Source organism: Echinococcus granulosus (genome assembly GCF_000524195.1).
Source record: "Echinococcus granulosus chromosome Unknown EG_S00013, whole genome shotgun sequence".
NCBI lineage: Eukaryota > Metazoa > Platyhelminthes > Cestoda > Cyclophyllidea > Taeniidae > Echinococcus > Echinococcus granulosus.
In genome coordinates, this window is record NW_020170393.1 from 1,234,044 (window position 1) to 1,250,278 (window position 16,235).

At 44.5% G+C, this 16,235-nt stretch overlaps 2 protein-coding genes across 2 annotated transcripts; both read left to right on the forward strand. All coding sequences in view use genetic code 11, as the record gives it.

Annotated features, from left to right (window-relative positions):
* Window positions 1–2,094: 2,094 nt before the first annotated feature.
* On the forward strand, window positions 2,095–3,620 carry EGR_02844 (hypothetical protein; the record flags this gene model as incomplete). The annotated part of the gene is made up of 2 exons (XM_024492093.1): window positions 2,095–2,414; window positions 3,533–3,620. The coding sequence occupies 2 exons, from the start codon at window positions 2,095–2,097 to the stop codon at window positions 3,618–3,620; spliced, it is 408 nt and encodes a 135-aa protein (XP_024353587.1).
* A 7,332-nt stretch (window positions 3,621–10,952) lies between these two features.
* EGR_02845 (rhodopsin-like orphan GPCR) lies at window positions 10,953–12,428 on the forward strand (the record flags this gene model as incomplete). Its single annotated transcript, XM_024492094.1, has 1 exon — window positions 10,953–12,428. The coding sequence occupies one exon, from the start codon at window positions 10,953–10,955 to the stop codon at window positions 12,426–12,428; it is 1,476 nt and encodes a 491-aa protein (XP_024353588.1).
* Window positions 12,429–16,235: the final 3,807 nt, after the last annotated feature.

Here is a 16,235-nt window from a genome sequence, read left to right on the forward strand (position 1 = left end):
TCTACAGCAATATCTTGTCAATTTACTCCGCTCCAATAAAAAGGTGTGAATTTCTGGAAAAGTTGTGCTGTGGATTTCTTCACCTATTTACGTTTGATTTTCCCTTATTGTCTGACTGCTGCAATGGCCTCTTTTAACCTGTAGACAACAGAAAAGTGCATGAGGCTATTTACATGCATTGCTAGTACTCCATGACTGACTTGCAATAAGGAATGACTTTCACAATTTTTCGTTCCGAGATTCGTTACATGAAGAAACATGCCGTCGGGGTTGTTCCCCGACAATTAACTCATCGTCCATTGTCCACTTCATCTTTGCATGCATGTGGTGTCCTGTAATCGCAGCCCTTCTGCTGAAGCTGCCCCTAACCCTACGAAAAACGCTTCTGTTCAAGTTTTTAAGGAGGCTCCATTATCGTGGTTATTTTCGAAAATAATCTAGAGGCGGTTTCACGTTCACTACCTCCTGGTTGGCTAAAGCCAAGTTTAGATACACTTGAAACGCCCTAATACTCATTACTATAAATCCGCTTGTTTAAAATGATTGAGTGGTCCACATCCAGACAGTCTTGGGGGTGCAACTGGTAGTTTGGTCGGGTTCAGGTCACACGGACATAGAAATCCCAGTTATAACATGTTCAGTCGTCCAGGTGTAAACAATTACGGGTGAGGTCTACCCATTCACTGCATAAAATGCACGTGGCTGATGTGCGGGAAATATTTATCCTTTAGAAACAGTCATGACCAGTCAAACAGTCGGAGGCGTCATTCGTATTCTTACAGGATGAGCAAACCCTGAGAGAGGATTAGCTCTTTAGTTAGAGTGGGAGAAAGGGAGACGGAGAGGGGTGGAGGGCGCCTCATTCGTCGTGTTCCTATGAGAACAACCCTTAACACCATGCCTAACGCCCTTTTTTGCCATTTGAACATCACACGATCACATGCTAAATAGACAAAACACAGTAAAAACAAGCGAGGTGGAGGGAAAGAGGTGGTAAGATCTAGGATGCTTGTTTCTATAAGCAAAGTGCCTAATTGATGTAATGCAATGCTCCAATTTTGAGCTCTCATAAATTCTACGTGAGTTGCTCAAAACCTATAATTAAAGCTGGCCTTCACTTACTTATTAACTTATAAGATGCAAAATTTAATGGCCAAAAGGACAACTGACTGTAAGGAAGTGTTTTCAACGTTTTGATTGCTTACTCGTTATTTTTTGGGAAATAATTAACGTACTTCTTAAGAGATTATAGTACACTCTTAGTTGGATTTTGAGAAAAGTGAGAAAAACCAATCATCCGTGTAATACTTGGATTGTTTGTTTAACTCTCGGACCACTCAGGGGCTTCGCTATCGCACCTCCGCCTATCGGCGTCTGGCCTCCGGGCTATGCCAGTAGCTCCCAAGCTCTTCCGTAAGCTGGCACTGCATATCCTCCCCAAGTACTGTATCTTCTTGCGTCTTCAGAGAAATCTCGGGGCGCCACCTCTGGCTAAAAACGTTGGCATTTAGGCTATACCCCTACCTCTTCTCTTGGTGTTTAAAGCAGGTTCACATCTCTGGAGACCGGAAGGACCCATCTAATCAGTCCAATCTTTGAATTAAGGACTTCATTCTATTGTATGGAACTGTCTTCTCTCAATTACTATTTCGTCTATCACAAAGCAGACAGGTGTGCTATGATCACCTACAAGAGGGCAATGATGATCACCCAACGTCTTTTACCACTTTAGGAATCATTTTCTTTAAGAACTATTCAAATTATCATGAGCTCGTTTTGCTCCTCCTATCGGCAGTTAGTTGGCTTCCGTATCATAGGAGTCCTCCCAGATTCAGTCGTTTACAAACGTATCTTTCTCCGATGACACTTAGACTTAGCATTTGCCTAACGAAATCGAAGCCACCTTTTCCCGGAGTAGACCTCCTTAAATTGCCAGTAACAGAAGAAAGTGGTTTTACCATTGTCGTTCAGATGTCATGAGGGAGTAGTAAAATAGGTGACGTAATCAATCCCCTGAGTCACCAGCGTAAGAGTTGAAGAGTAAGTATTTCTACCTCCGACTATGCACCTGCTTGAATGTCCTGATATTAGCCAATGGGCATGGAAGAGCACGCGGCGCTGGACAGTCTGGTACGGCGGAGCGCAGAGCCTACGCGGTCGGCAGCGCTGCTGGCAGCGGTAAGTGCAGCGGAGGTCGGCGGCAGTGGAGGAGCCGCGGCCGTTGTGGCGCGTCTCTGCGCCCGCGGCACGCGCCTCCAAAAGGATCAACGCGACGCCTCGGGCAACACCGCCCTCATGCTCGCTGTACGGTATAATAACCTCGAGATCGCTCGACTTCTTCTCCTCCTTCGACCTGACCTCTGCTCTCTACATGCTCGTAACAAGGTGACCTGGCTCGGTCATGCTCCTCCCCAGTATTATTTTAGGGGATTTGGTTTTTCATATCTCACTAAGAAATTTTTAGACTTTTGGGACAAAATAAAAACCTAACTGCTGGACACATGATATCATAAATAAAACTTTCGCCTTTGTTTTAACCACGAAATTAAATCTAACCCTAATTTTGTGTACTATTAGATTAGAGTACCATCGAGATGTTTAAGCAGGTTTAAATTGCCAAGTCGGATCACGTGTGGCCCCAATCTCAACCTTGCGTTTCACCATTACCTCCAGGCAATCCAGCGTAAAATTATTTCACAAATCTGTCTTCACATGTCCAGTCATTTGTTCCAACTTTATAAGTCAATTTCAGTACTCTAACTCTCCCCTCCGAGTATTCTGCCTCCTCGCAATCGGTTGTTGCTGATTTCAGTCCTGATCTAGTTTCTCTCATAAAACCTGCAAAAATTGCATCTTTTTGCTGTTTACTCTAATGAAATGAGAAATGTAGGAAAGCTGCACTGCTTTTAATGCCACTAGGTATCAACTGGAAGTATGTGCATCATTATTTCGCCTGCGTTTTTTAGGACTCCCACTTATTGGGCTAAATGCCACTTTAAAATTCTCAAACATAGCCTGGTCTAACCAGAAGTTTTAAAACTATAAAGGTAAAAGTTGGAGGGCAAAACAACACAAAGTGGACAGTAGTTATGACGTTTTGATTGTTTGCTAAATTCTTGATTTTGGTTCCAAGAACACTTGAGGCTCAGCAATTGTATATCCGTCGGGCGGTCCGACCTCCAGGTCATACTAGTAGCCCTTTAGCCTTTCTGTACTTCGAAAAAGCACATTTTGTCCGAGTATTGTCTTCCTTCATCTTCAGGAGGGTCTTGGTGAGCTACAATAATTGTTTGCAAGTGACCTCTTCAACGGAATGATTAAATTAGACTCTGACATTATCTTAAGGGCCTCCCACGATTGTCCGGAAATATTAGAAGGTTGAACCGATTCTGTGTGGAGTCAACAAGTGTACAAGCTGGTTTCGTAAATCCGAGGTTTCACGTTTCCCTTCATTATCATCGCCTTCTTTTGGGGCGATTAAGTGCTCTTCTTTTGTAATTGCAAGTAAACAAATTTCTTACCACGCGCCTAGATCCCTTTTCAGTATCAGAGAGGCAATGACGAGTGCTGGGCGCAGAGCTGGATTTCGTGCTCCCTTTGTTGGCGAGTTCACACTGTGATTGTCTACCCTTAGTTTTCAGTATGTAAACTGATAATGTGAATCACTGGTCCCAAGAATTTCTATTGATAGGTTAGTAGTAAAAAGGAAGGGAAGTTCGCGATAAATGGCTAGGTGTTGTGAAATATCTTCATACCACAGAAGAGATAATCATCGTTCTAAAAATGATCAGTCTGCCCCAACAGGTGAGTGAGAGGTAATGACCGTTGTTGAACGTAAAATCGGTAGATTTCACTTATTCCTCATCTGTCATGTTGAGTTAACCACCAGATTATGTGGTAAAAAGAGGAGCAATGCTTTGAGAAAAGGGACCGAAGGTATTGTATGGGAGTGAATACAAAAGCGTGCAAGACTTCTCAATATTTCTAACATTTAATTCCTCCTTTACGGTAAAATTAATGCAAACCGCTTTGATTGCAGTAACTGAATCACAGGGTAAACTACCCCTATCCCCTGTTAAAGAATTGAAAAGGTCATTACTCGGGCTCAAAGTATAATCCGTGTTAATAGCATCAATGACACCTCTTTGGATTGCTTGCAAACGAAAGCAGGAATAAAGTGAATGATTTTGGCAGCAGTGTTGGACATAAGGAAGTTGTGTACTTCTCCAAGTCTTTCCTAAGGTCGAAAGAATACATAATATTTGGAGAGAAAGTGCACTGTCGACATACAGAAGGGCTGAAGGGCTATTAGGGTGGCACGAAGGCCAGGCCGTTCGGTGGAGGTACAGTGGCGGAGCCCCTAATTGGACCGTTACCAAAACCAAGAGTTAAACGAACAACCAACATATCACATAGCCCCTCTCTTTTTCTAACCATCATTTCGACGCTACACTTTAATCAAGCTCCCGCGTCAGCCATCGCAACGTGGTCAGTGATGTAAAGAAAAATATCCACCAACCAACTGCGGCAGTCACCATACTTCCATGCAAGTGAGAAAGTATTCGATCGCAACTTCACCTGTTTCTCGTGGCAATTCCATTGGATCTGAAGTCTTGTCCTGTTTGGGAACTATTTGGGGGTGGATTGGGGACCGAGGGAATGTGCTGGCTATTACGCGTGTCTATAGCTAGTCTCAGAAACACTCGACGAATAACAGAGGCATTTAGTATGGGAAGGGATTTAGGATAGTTTCATGGGGATAAGATTTAGCGTCTGTTCTTCCCTACCACTTGATTTTCACTTCAGCACTGCCCGGCCATATCTATTTGGATTCTGTCCAGTTAGTAGAGACGTGGCAGAGGTATCACGTGTTCTCTTCATTGACATCTTCATACAGGTACGACAGGCAGCTCCGTAACAGACTCTTCCAGATGGTTCGTAGCCACGGCTAGTGTCGCTCCACGTGTTAATAGCATTCCTACAGAACACTAACCTGGGGTAGTTGTCGAAGGTAGGCGTCATTTTAACCCCTTCTGTTGGGAGTCGCCACAGCACGTGCCCTTCTTCCGTCACGCCAAGGTTTATCACTCGGCATTGCAAATCAGGATATTTATCCTTCAGATTCGAATCTACTTTCCACTGCCAATTATGTGACTTCTGAGATTTCCCTGAAGACGAAAGAAATTATAACACTCGGACAGAATGTGTATTGCCGACTCACAGATTTTTCGGTTTCTGCATATTCCGGAGGACAGGCCGCTTGGCGGAGGTATACTGGCGGAGCCCTAGAGTGGCTCGTCACCGAAACCGACAGTTAAAGAAACAGTTAACGTATTACACTTGTATGATAAGTTATCATCATTGCAGTGAACGGTAATGAGTCGAAGCATGTCTTTTTTCACCACTAATATTTTATAAATGGGAACGCCGATGTCAAGATGGATTAAACAACCGAAAGCCACATAATCTAACCTCCACACAACTCATAACTACTGAAATTGGACTGATCAGAAAGTGGGTGACTTACTGACTGCTTCCCATTCACAGGAGGGAAAAACTGCAATGGATCTGGCCAAGATGCACCACGTCTCACCGGAGATAATACGCCTTCTACAAGCAAAGGCCGTATCTGCGCAAGAGTAAGGCTCTTCGCCTTTTCTTTCTCCCTCAAAGTTTACAACTATCCGACATTGTTTTTTTCTTTGTCAGTAGAAACCTCTTGCCAACTCGTAGAAGGGGAAGGTTATGAACGCGTCTTGCATAGGTATGCCGAATCCTTGCTTTTGGCTTGCGGGGTGGCAAGTCTGAACTCCCAATTGATGAATTATCAAGTGTAACCGTGACATCGGGACCAATAAAATGCCGATACACTTATCTATATTCCTCTCATCGGCAGTTAGTGGCAGCCTTCCTTGTCGGTGGACCATATTCCTATGTGGGCACTTTTATTGCCTTGCGCCACGTGATAGCACCCAACGAAGGCTACCTTCTCGAACTTCCACAGGTTTTCAAATTATGGCCTTGCTCATCCCCTTGAAAAGCTTCGCCTCTTATGCACCGACCAAACAAACACTCGGGCCTGGAGGTTCCATCTCCATTCTCTAAATCCTGCATTCAACGTTCTTTTATGATTCACGCAAGTGGTAGTCGAGACATTGGGCTGAGTCAGGCTGGCAACCACTTCGGCCCAAGTTGGCACCAGCGTACAGACGTACGCCTGGTAGTGATCATCCTCGACTCTTGAAGCCTTGGGAGGAGTCGCTTTCCTTACTGAGTCCCAGCTGATCGTCTCACAAACACACCAGGCTCCACATCTTCTGCACATATGGGCAGATTTTAGTTGCACACCTTCATCTACAGGATACTTCGTTCACCAGCTCACTTGAACTTGCACACATACGCACCGCACCAACGCCCGTGTCCGTGGCCGTCATCTCAATTAACAAACTTAGCATCGGCTCACGAATTATGCGCCGGCTTTAGGTAATAGAACGTATACATGATAACCGTGTGATGCCATCACCGTAGCATCCCTTTCAATGGTAAGCGCTTAAAATTACAAGTCCTAATTTGATTTGAGCATCGGTAGCAGTATCTAAGATGTACGCGGGGTTCAAATTTATGGTAAAAATCATTTTACGTTGACCTCTCGTTGCTGTTGGATGGGTCACTAACAATAGTAACACTTGAGTAGTGTTCGCCTGCAGTCTCATTCCATCAGCAAACGAAATATTTTGTACATAAGAAACATCCGATTTGACGTGACGCCGAATAAGTGTAAAAAATCTGAGCAAGAAATTAAATTGCCTACACTGAACTTCGGAGGATGAAATTAATTTTTTTTTTTGGATGAAAGTATTTTATAAACTATGACAAATTTCCAATCGGTTTTTGTTCCCAAAAATATTTGCGCATTTTTGGACGCTATTGTAGCGCTTCGAGACTTTCCTGAAAACGAGGGAAGACATAATGCTAGGGCATAATATTCATTATCAACGTGCAGAAAGGGTTTGGTGGCTGCTGGCATAACGCGGAGGCGATGTCGCCGAGTGGAAGTGCAACAACTCTGCCTTTGGTCCCCGCCTAACCAAAACGGCGGGTTAAACAAACGATGGAGGTATTACGTACCCCCCTCTTTGCTTTTGAGCGTCGACCATCACAGCAGAGATGGTGCCGTAGGGGGAATACTCCCACAAACCAATTACCCCAACCATCGAGCTCGCGTGTAACTGAGGTCTTTGACTGCAACGTCAATGATCCCTCCTGACAATTCTATTGAATCTGGATTTTCTTCCCACTTGGGAACTCCATTGGCGAAAAAGAAATGTGTAGACCGTCAAGTATGTCCATCGCCGGTCGTGAGAACACTATCCAAGAAGCAGAGCCACTAAACAAATGACAGGTTTTGAATAGTTTCTAAGGTTGATGTTATGCGCCTGCATCACATTGCCACTTTTTTCTCACCTCAATGTCGGCCAGGCATATCTGCCTGGGTTCCATCCAGTTAGGAGAGAGGTAAAGAAGGTATCACGAGTTTACATAACTAACATCTCCATACAGGTACTGTGGACAGTTCCTTAACTAACTCTTCCAGATGGTTCACGTCCACGACTAATGTCTCTTCAGTTGTTTAAGACCTTTACTGCATACCACGGGACTAAAGTGGTTGCCGAGGTTAGACGTAAGTTTCCGCCCTTCTGTTATTGGTTGTTGCAGATTTTCCCATCCGTAGCAACATGCACTTCTTCCACCCCGCCAAGGACCATCACGTAGCAGTAGAAATCAGAATAGATACCCATTTGGATTGCATTCGCTTCCCGCTACCACCATCGAGACTTCCATGAAGACGAAAGAAAACATAATACTCACGGAGAATGCGTAGTCTCGATGGAGGGAAGGGCTGAGGGGCTACCGTTTAGACTTGGAGGCCATACCGCAGGGCGGGAGTACACTGGCCGTGCTCCTTAGTGCCCACCTAAAGAAAGTGTAAAGTTAAACAAACAATTAAAGTGTCACACAATTCATTGCCATCTTTCAAATCTATGTATTCGATTTCCACTCCAAAGGATGGTGTAGCCTGACCCCTCACGCTTACATGATTGCAGAAATAAACTCTTTGATTTAAACTCTATGCAGACCTGCTGTTGGCTTCTGCGTCTAAGCATTCAGTGAGAAGGACGGTTGTACCACCCATTGACGGCACTTTTTTCTCCAAAATAGCATTAATAATGAATAAAGTTGTTCAAAACTCGATTCAATTCTGTAACGCCTGCACTTGTTTCAGTGGTGAAGGCATGAATACTGTCTAAATACGTCGAACAATTGCCTGACCCTCTGTTTTCCAGAAGGAAATTGCCAGAGAGATGCAAGCTAGCATCTTTCGTAATCGTTTGACTTCCAGTAAAAACTGTAATGGCTTATGTTTAACTTGGTTAGTTAAAATGAGACAGGAATGTGACCTGCTTCAGCCAGATAACTTGGACCATGCGGACTTTGAACTTCACGTCGATTTGGATGCACTGAGCTCACACGACTTTAGTCTTGTGCAAAGCCCTCAAATTTTTGCAGTTTCACCCTGACTGAAATGTGCGCCGCGTGTTTTGATTGTCACCTCGGATGCCACAGGGATCTAATTGCATCGCCCCTTCAACTGCCTGTCAGTTCTCCCGTTCAGAGAGGGCTTGTACACTAGATCTTGGCATCACTAAGGTGATATTTACTTTGGAAAAAAGTCTATTAGTGAATGCAAAAAAGTGTCTAGGAAAGTCATTCTCTAGGCGAGAAAAATTAAAGCCTTGTAGTTATTCTAAAGAGACATAAAAGCGCTATCGACTAAGTCGGGGATTTCTGACTCCTAATATTCCACGCTTAATGAAATGGTACTTCAATGGTGGGCAGGCAGGAGAGAAAATTCGGTACAATTGGCCCATTCGTAGCCTTGGCGATGCAAATCCGGATTAGGGCGGCGCCTTTGTGGAAGTCGTGGAATCGGCAGTCACTGGTGAATGCCCTGTTCGGGAAGGAGCGCTTTGCGTATTAAGACAAGCACAAACGACTCAAAAGAGGACACTTTGCATTGCCCTCTCCTTAACCCTCTACTAATACTACTTTATTGGTCCGGAATCTGCTAATCCCTACTAATTTTCACTTTTAAACCACGCAAATAAATTTGCTTTCACGTAAAAGTTTGCAAACCAAGAAAGCGTAAGTCACCTTAACTTATTCGCAAATCACTAATTACAAGTAAAAAAGGGAAATGGCAGTGAGATCGTAAGTAAGCAAGCAAGCATTCAACCAACCAAAGTAGGTAATTAATTAATTTCCATGCTTTTAATGTGAGCTTGGGCGTAAAAAGCTACTTAAATCATGCAGTCAAAATGGCTTTAATGTCATCAGTACAGAAGGTGACCATCATGCTGAAGAGGAGACGTGCCCTCGACTTTAACCTGAAACAATTGCGCCGGCGCACTGGGTCGGATCACCAGTCGAAGTTGTGCTGCTCAAGAACTGACAAATGCAATCGGTCGCAAACCATGGGTATCTGACACATGCTTTCTGACTATTTGCGACAAAATGTGACTTAATCAGTTGTCACCGGAGGATACTTACTATCTCACACGTGACGCTGGCGGTAAGCAGTTTAATCCACACTGTAGACGAAAAAAGACAATACCCGGGTAAAATACACACATTCGACTTACAGAAGGACTGGAGGCTACTGCCAGGCTTGGAGGCCAGCCCACTAGGTGAAGGTGGAATGACAGAGCATTGCGTAACCCCTCTCCTTGCTTGATCATCGTCTTCTGTGCTCCCCTTGGTCTCCTTCCCATGTCAGCCGTCGCAACATAATCGGTGCTGTAAGGAAACACGCATGACCCAATCGTGCCACTGTCATCAAATTGCTGTGCGTCTGAGGAGATGCATGACCGCAATGTCACTGATCCGGGGTTTCGGCCGGTATGGAAATCGGATTCCGGGACGGGGGAAATGTGCTAGCCATCACACATGTTCATATCCAGTCGTAAGAACACTGGACTAAATGCAGTTATGCGATAAAGGACAGGAGATTTAACACACTTTGGTAAGGATAAAATTTCACATCGATTCCTCCTTGCCACGTTGTTCTCACTTCGGAGGTCCCCAGCCATATTCATCTGAGTTCCATCAGACTATTTGACAGGTGGAAGAGGTATCGAGAGTTCACATCATTAATACCCACATACCGATACGGTAGACAACTCCGTAACGAGCTTTTCAAACTGTTCATAGTTAGTGTCACTTCAGTTATTGACAGCTTTCCTGAAGAACGCGGGATTAAGGAATTTGATGAAGACGGACATCATTTGTAACTCTTTCATAAGGGATCGTCATGTAACCTCCGTTCCCCTATACATACACTTCTTCCATTACGTTGTGTTGCACTCAGTAGGGGAAACGGAGGTGCTTGTCCTTTGGGATGGGGTTTGCTTTCCTCTGCCGCCAATATGGCGCCCCGAGACTTCCCTATAGACAAGAGAAGACCTAACGTTCGGACAGAATGCATATATTCAATATACAGCAGAAATTGAGGCTACTGACATGTCCCGGGGACCAGCCTACCTTGCGAAGGTGCGATAGCTGAGACTCAAAATGACCCTCTAATCAAAACCCACGTGTAAACAAACAACCAACGCATTACAGCGTGACAGCAATAATTTCTTCTGCCACAAGCATTTTTAAAGCACAAAGTCAAACTTCTTCCAGCCTAAATATTATGAATTTTATCTACAAATCTATGTCACTGTTTTGTCCACCACCATCCGTCTGCCTCAAATCATAAGGCTGGTTTACCTTCACTCCCGTCCTAATACTCTCCTCGATCCCTCCGATTGGTCGAACATCATTCAGCCAATGGCAGTCCACGAAGCTGGCCACATTTGCTACGAAGGATTGAGTCGTCTGGCAAAAGGTAAATGCTATTTGCGGAAAACTCACGATCTATCCTCCCGGAGGACCCGAATTGGCCCTACCTTGACTCCCCATGGGATCTGCTGCGTGACTGCCAAGACTACAACTCGGACGCCCCCAACGCCTCCACACTTTTGAGCGCCTGTGTTCTCTCCCACATGCTCGGCTTCGTCTCCGCCTACATCTTTCCTATTGTTGGCCTCTTTGGCGTCGTCTCGAACCTCTTCATCACCTACATCTTTCTCTTCGTCTTTCGCAAACCCTCGCGTCAGATGATTTACCTCGCTTGTGTGGCAGCCGCCGATGTCATCACCATTATCCTCTTCGGCTGGATTTGGATGTTTCCCGCTAAAGGTCTACCATACGCCACCGGCGCCAGGGTCTACTTCTTCATCTTCAATGTCAACAACTATAGCTGCAAGGTCATGCGTTACCTCTACTCCTTCTCCTCATGCCTCAGCTCATCTCTCTTTCTCCTCACTGCCTTTGATCGCTGCCTGTGTATTTACTTCCCTCTCAAATTCGCTAGAATTTCACGAAGAAGAGCGTGGGAGGCTGTTGGTGTCATCACGCTCTTCTCAGCTCTCGTGATGCTGCCCTTTGGCTTGCTAGTTGAACATGGCTTCTCAAATGGCAAAATAATCTGTTGGGTGCAGGTAGAGCCAAACACGCTACAAATTTACCACGTCCTTCTAGCCAACTCCAGTTTACTTCAAACCGTCCTCGTGATTATCATTAACATTGCTCTATTAATTCGTCTTCGTCAGAGTGCCGTACTCCGTGAGACCATGTCGAAATGCACCAGTGCCAACCGCGAGATTGCAGCCTCCATGCTGTTGGTCATCCTCTCCACCATTGTGGTCATTTGCGCACTGCCTCAATCAATTGCCTATATCTTCTCCACGATTCTGTCCCAGATGCTTAACGGCGAGGCAGGTCGCATGGCGGTGCGAATAGCCTACAATATCTCCGACCTCGGATGGCAACTCCTCTTCTTTCAACAGGCCTCGAATTGGGTGCTTTACATGAAGCGGATGAAGAACTTTCGCAGAGCCACTCTACGTCTTCTGCGATGTCACTGCAGCATGGGTCGGGGAATGGTGGATGATGCCTTCGGGTCCATTCACTACCTCTCAACAAAAGCACGCAACCTCACCAGCGAGCTCCGTTTCACCCGCGCCGACGCCTCGAAGGTCAATGGCATACGCTTTCCAACTACCAAAAAGGGTGGTATCTCCGACCTTTGGAAGATGAAGTACTCCGGCGGAGTGATAGGCACGAGTTTTGGCAGCTCGCGACACCAGGATAGGCGTGGAGATAACAGCAACTACAACATTTCAGAGATTTGTCGGTATACTTATCGTGGAAGCATGCGACATACGACCACCATGTCGACAATTACACCCGGCACCGTCTACGCAGATGTCGACACACCGACTAAACCTACTCCAGACCCGGGCCGATCATTCACTAGATTTTGACGCCCCGAGGGATGAACTCAGCAACGTCATTTTGACACATGCAGTCCCTACCTTTAGTATGACTATTTTTTTGCAAAAATATTCACTCTAAGTAAGAAAATAAATATGCACATATGCTTTTGCCTTGACAGTTGTAAACGTCAAGTCAATCAAGTCGGCCAAATCAAGTAGGATCACTAGATGCCTTCAAGATAGAAGCCATGGGCTAGAAGGGAGCATAAAATGGCCTTGTTTCAATCCTAGATTATTTAGCTCTTTTAATAAATAATGTAAATTACTATCTTTTGCTCTTTGGGGTGCTGCTGCTGCTGCAGTAGTGAAGGTGTAATCCTTTTGCCACACCCATTGTTACAAGTGTGGGCGGCTGTGAATAGGATGCAAATGTTTTCTCTCTGTGTCCACCACGACGATTGTTGATGCAATTTCGCAGACTCATAGGTGAAACAAACACCAACCGGCTAAGTGGACTTGAATTTCAGTTCCAGGAATCACTAATCACCAGTCAGAATTCTGCATATGAATGCTAGTAAGTTCGGGAATAGAATTAGATGCCGCAACCACAAGGAAGGCGGCTCACTCACCGGACCAAATGCCCAACCTTATCAGCTAAACTTCGACTGAACAGATAATCTGGTATCTGCTCCCAGTTATAATCTGTCGAAGGAGTTAAAAATACTAACATGTCGAGTGTACAAGTGTTAAATGACCTCATTTTTAAACCGCGGAACTCAACAAGACTGCTTGGACAATGGCACACCTAGCTGTAAATCTCTTGCTCCACCTACTGAAGTTTCACATAACCGCAGCGCCCCGAGACGTCCCTGAAGTCACAAGAAGACACAGTACCCGAGCCGAGTACGCATCGTCGACATGCAGAAGGACGGGGAGGAGAGGGCAGACTACCCAGCAGAGTCACACTGGCAGAGCTTCAAATGGTGTCTCCCCAAATCCGAGTTAAACAGACAATTTAAGCACTACTAATATCCGTAGTCCTTCGGTACATCCAATAATTTCTAATAACTCTTCAACGGTGAAGTTGCTGAACTTGATGGATTTAAACGACGTTTTCTCACATTCAAAAGACCTTATTTAGGTGTATTTTATATTTGGTAGTTGCGTTAGTCACTCCAGCGCACATTGGTCTGTGACTGGACGGAGTTGATTAGCGACATTAGCCTCGACGCATAGTACACCATTTATGTGTTTGAGATGGAAATCTTAGATGACACTCAAGATGATTTTTTATGTGAACACCCCTCCCCTAGTGGATGGCGGATCACATGAATGCCTCGCAGTTCATGAAATTCCCACATCATGTCACTTCGCGAAGAGGGTGCAAACTCAATAAAAGGGCGTCATGGTATTTATTCTACTCAAAGACACAAATTAGTTTTTGCCATGAATCAAATGGAACCTTAATTAATGAAAACGAGTTTGAAATAAAATTGTAGTTACAGAGAAGCCCTTTCTACTGAATAATCAATTAGTAGCATGCAAACCAACTTGTTCTAAATTACGAGGTCATATTTAAACTTTTTAACACTTTGTTGCTCATAAAAACCGATCTCTTCGTGGTAAAATAACTTATTTAAGAAATTAAATCAAGTGACTTCTCATGGCCTTTAATCTGCGAGCAAGCATAACCCCCAAAGTAGAGGAGTTACGCGTCACCGCAAGCAACTGTACTTTGGAGGGGGAGGGTAACGGCTAGGCCTGGTGCTCCCCTAATAACGTTTGCGTTTTATGGAGGCAATTATGTCCGCACAACTACCTAGTGGTTCGCGTGCGGCCCATTTCATCACAAGATGGAATGCAAAGGCATGCTCCATAAAACGGGGCAAATAATGTGGGCCTGGGGGGTGGCACATGGCTACATGACAATGCATTAAACCCCTACCACAAAGTCTCGTGACCAATTTCACCACAAAAAACCTTTTAAATAAAAAAAAGTAGAATGTGTCCTTAGGAATGGGGATGCCTTAGAGGATTGTTTTAAGGCGTGAGACAACTTATGAGAGAGTTCAATGCACACACACACACCCCCCACACACCTTCCCACATCTCTGATAAAAAATGTGAACCGGGCTTTAAATAAAAAGTCGTAGTGCCTCTTCAGGTGAAACTAAAAACAGCATCAGGTCTCACAAAAGGGGGGATGGCATTGAATAATGCGTCGATGGAATGACAGAGACACCACATAATGAGGCTGGGATGGTCGCCACCCTTCCAATTACTCGGTGAGGTTATTGGGCGACGTGCTAATCTTTGATTTTGGCTAGTTTTAATTAGTTTCACACTTCCACTCGTCTTGAAACATTTAAATATCCTCTTAATTTCCCATCAACTTTTCACGAGGCTTGTCCGTCCAAACATTTAACCAGCGCCACATGCATGTGACACCTCGATTTTCTCGGCTGAGCCTGGCGTAGCACTTCAAACTAACTAATCACGCCAAATCACGCTACAAACAGGTTTTTTGGAGAGTAAAACAGTAAAATAAACACGGAGTGTCCTTGGTCCGAAGATGACAACATTTCCTATGATTTTTGAGCAGAACAAATAAGCAGGAGGAACTTTTGTGGGCTGCAACGGCCGAGATCCCTCTGGGATAGTGGCATGGGGACCAGTTGACATAGTCACAGTTGACACATAAACACAGAGACAATCAAATTGAACGGGACCTGCCAATGTTTTTTTTGTGCTATCACTACTAACCGGCATTCAACGGTGTTACGTAAGCAAAGTTTGTGTCGGAAAGAGCCACAAAGTAGGAATGGGGGCGTTGTCTCAAGTATAGCTTCTGGTGCACCTGAGGAAGCAGTGAAAATTGGTATTTGTGACAGGAATAGACAAGAATAATCACGAAATGGGGCATTTTTAGCATCCTAAATATTTGTTTAAAACTCCTAGACTGCGTTGTATTCCAGCTCACTACTGTTATTAACAATTTAATCTGTGTCATGGCGACTAGGTACTGTGATTGTCAATGGGGGAGTCATAGACATCACTGATGCTCAAAGCACTTGCTTCTCATAACAAAATTTGAAAACTACTTAAAAGACAAAAAAGGACTGGATTCTGTAAATTCCATTGACCTCGGGATTCCTTTTTTGAGGATACACTGCAATAAGTCCGCTCTTGTCTGTTTAACTAATTGGAAGGTGGGGAACAATTTCAGCATTAACAGTGCAAAGCAAATATAACGGGTTCAACATTTCTCCCTTCCATCTCTACTCTCATACCCTTGGAAAGAGCAAATCTAACAGAAGAGGGTATCTTCCATTTGACAAGTATTGTAAATGCGTACAGGAAATCAGGATTGTAGGCGAGGCGTGAATGACGTCCGCCCAAGTCGCGAGGATGGCGTATGCGGCTTGCTCCTTGCCTAAAAGGTACATTCAAACGAATACATAAAACATAAAAGCCCCAACTTTGTCCATCACATGACCAGGTCGCTCAGGCCAATTCCTATGTGCGAGTTTCTTATCTATAAAGAAAACCTTTGGGACGCTTTTGTTTTGCTAAAATCGAATCGTCTTATAGAGAGAATGGTACTGAAACGTCTTGTTTAAGAAAAGTAGAATCACATGATAACAGCAGAGAAAACAACGGAGAAGGAAGTGGGAAAAACATTGATCAATGCCTTTAGAAAGTAAATTGCATACACCACAGATTGGTCTCCCCGATTTTGACTTGTTTACGCTCATCCAAATGTAAGACAGTATACCTTTGACAAATATGTCGAGCAATATCCTCGGTTATTGTTCTTTCACCAAGGTAGTGCAGTTAAAGGTAGTAATACTGTCA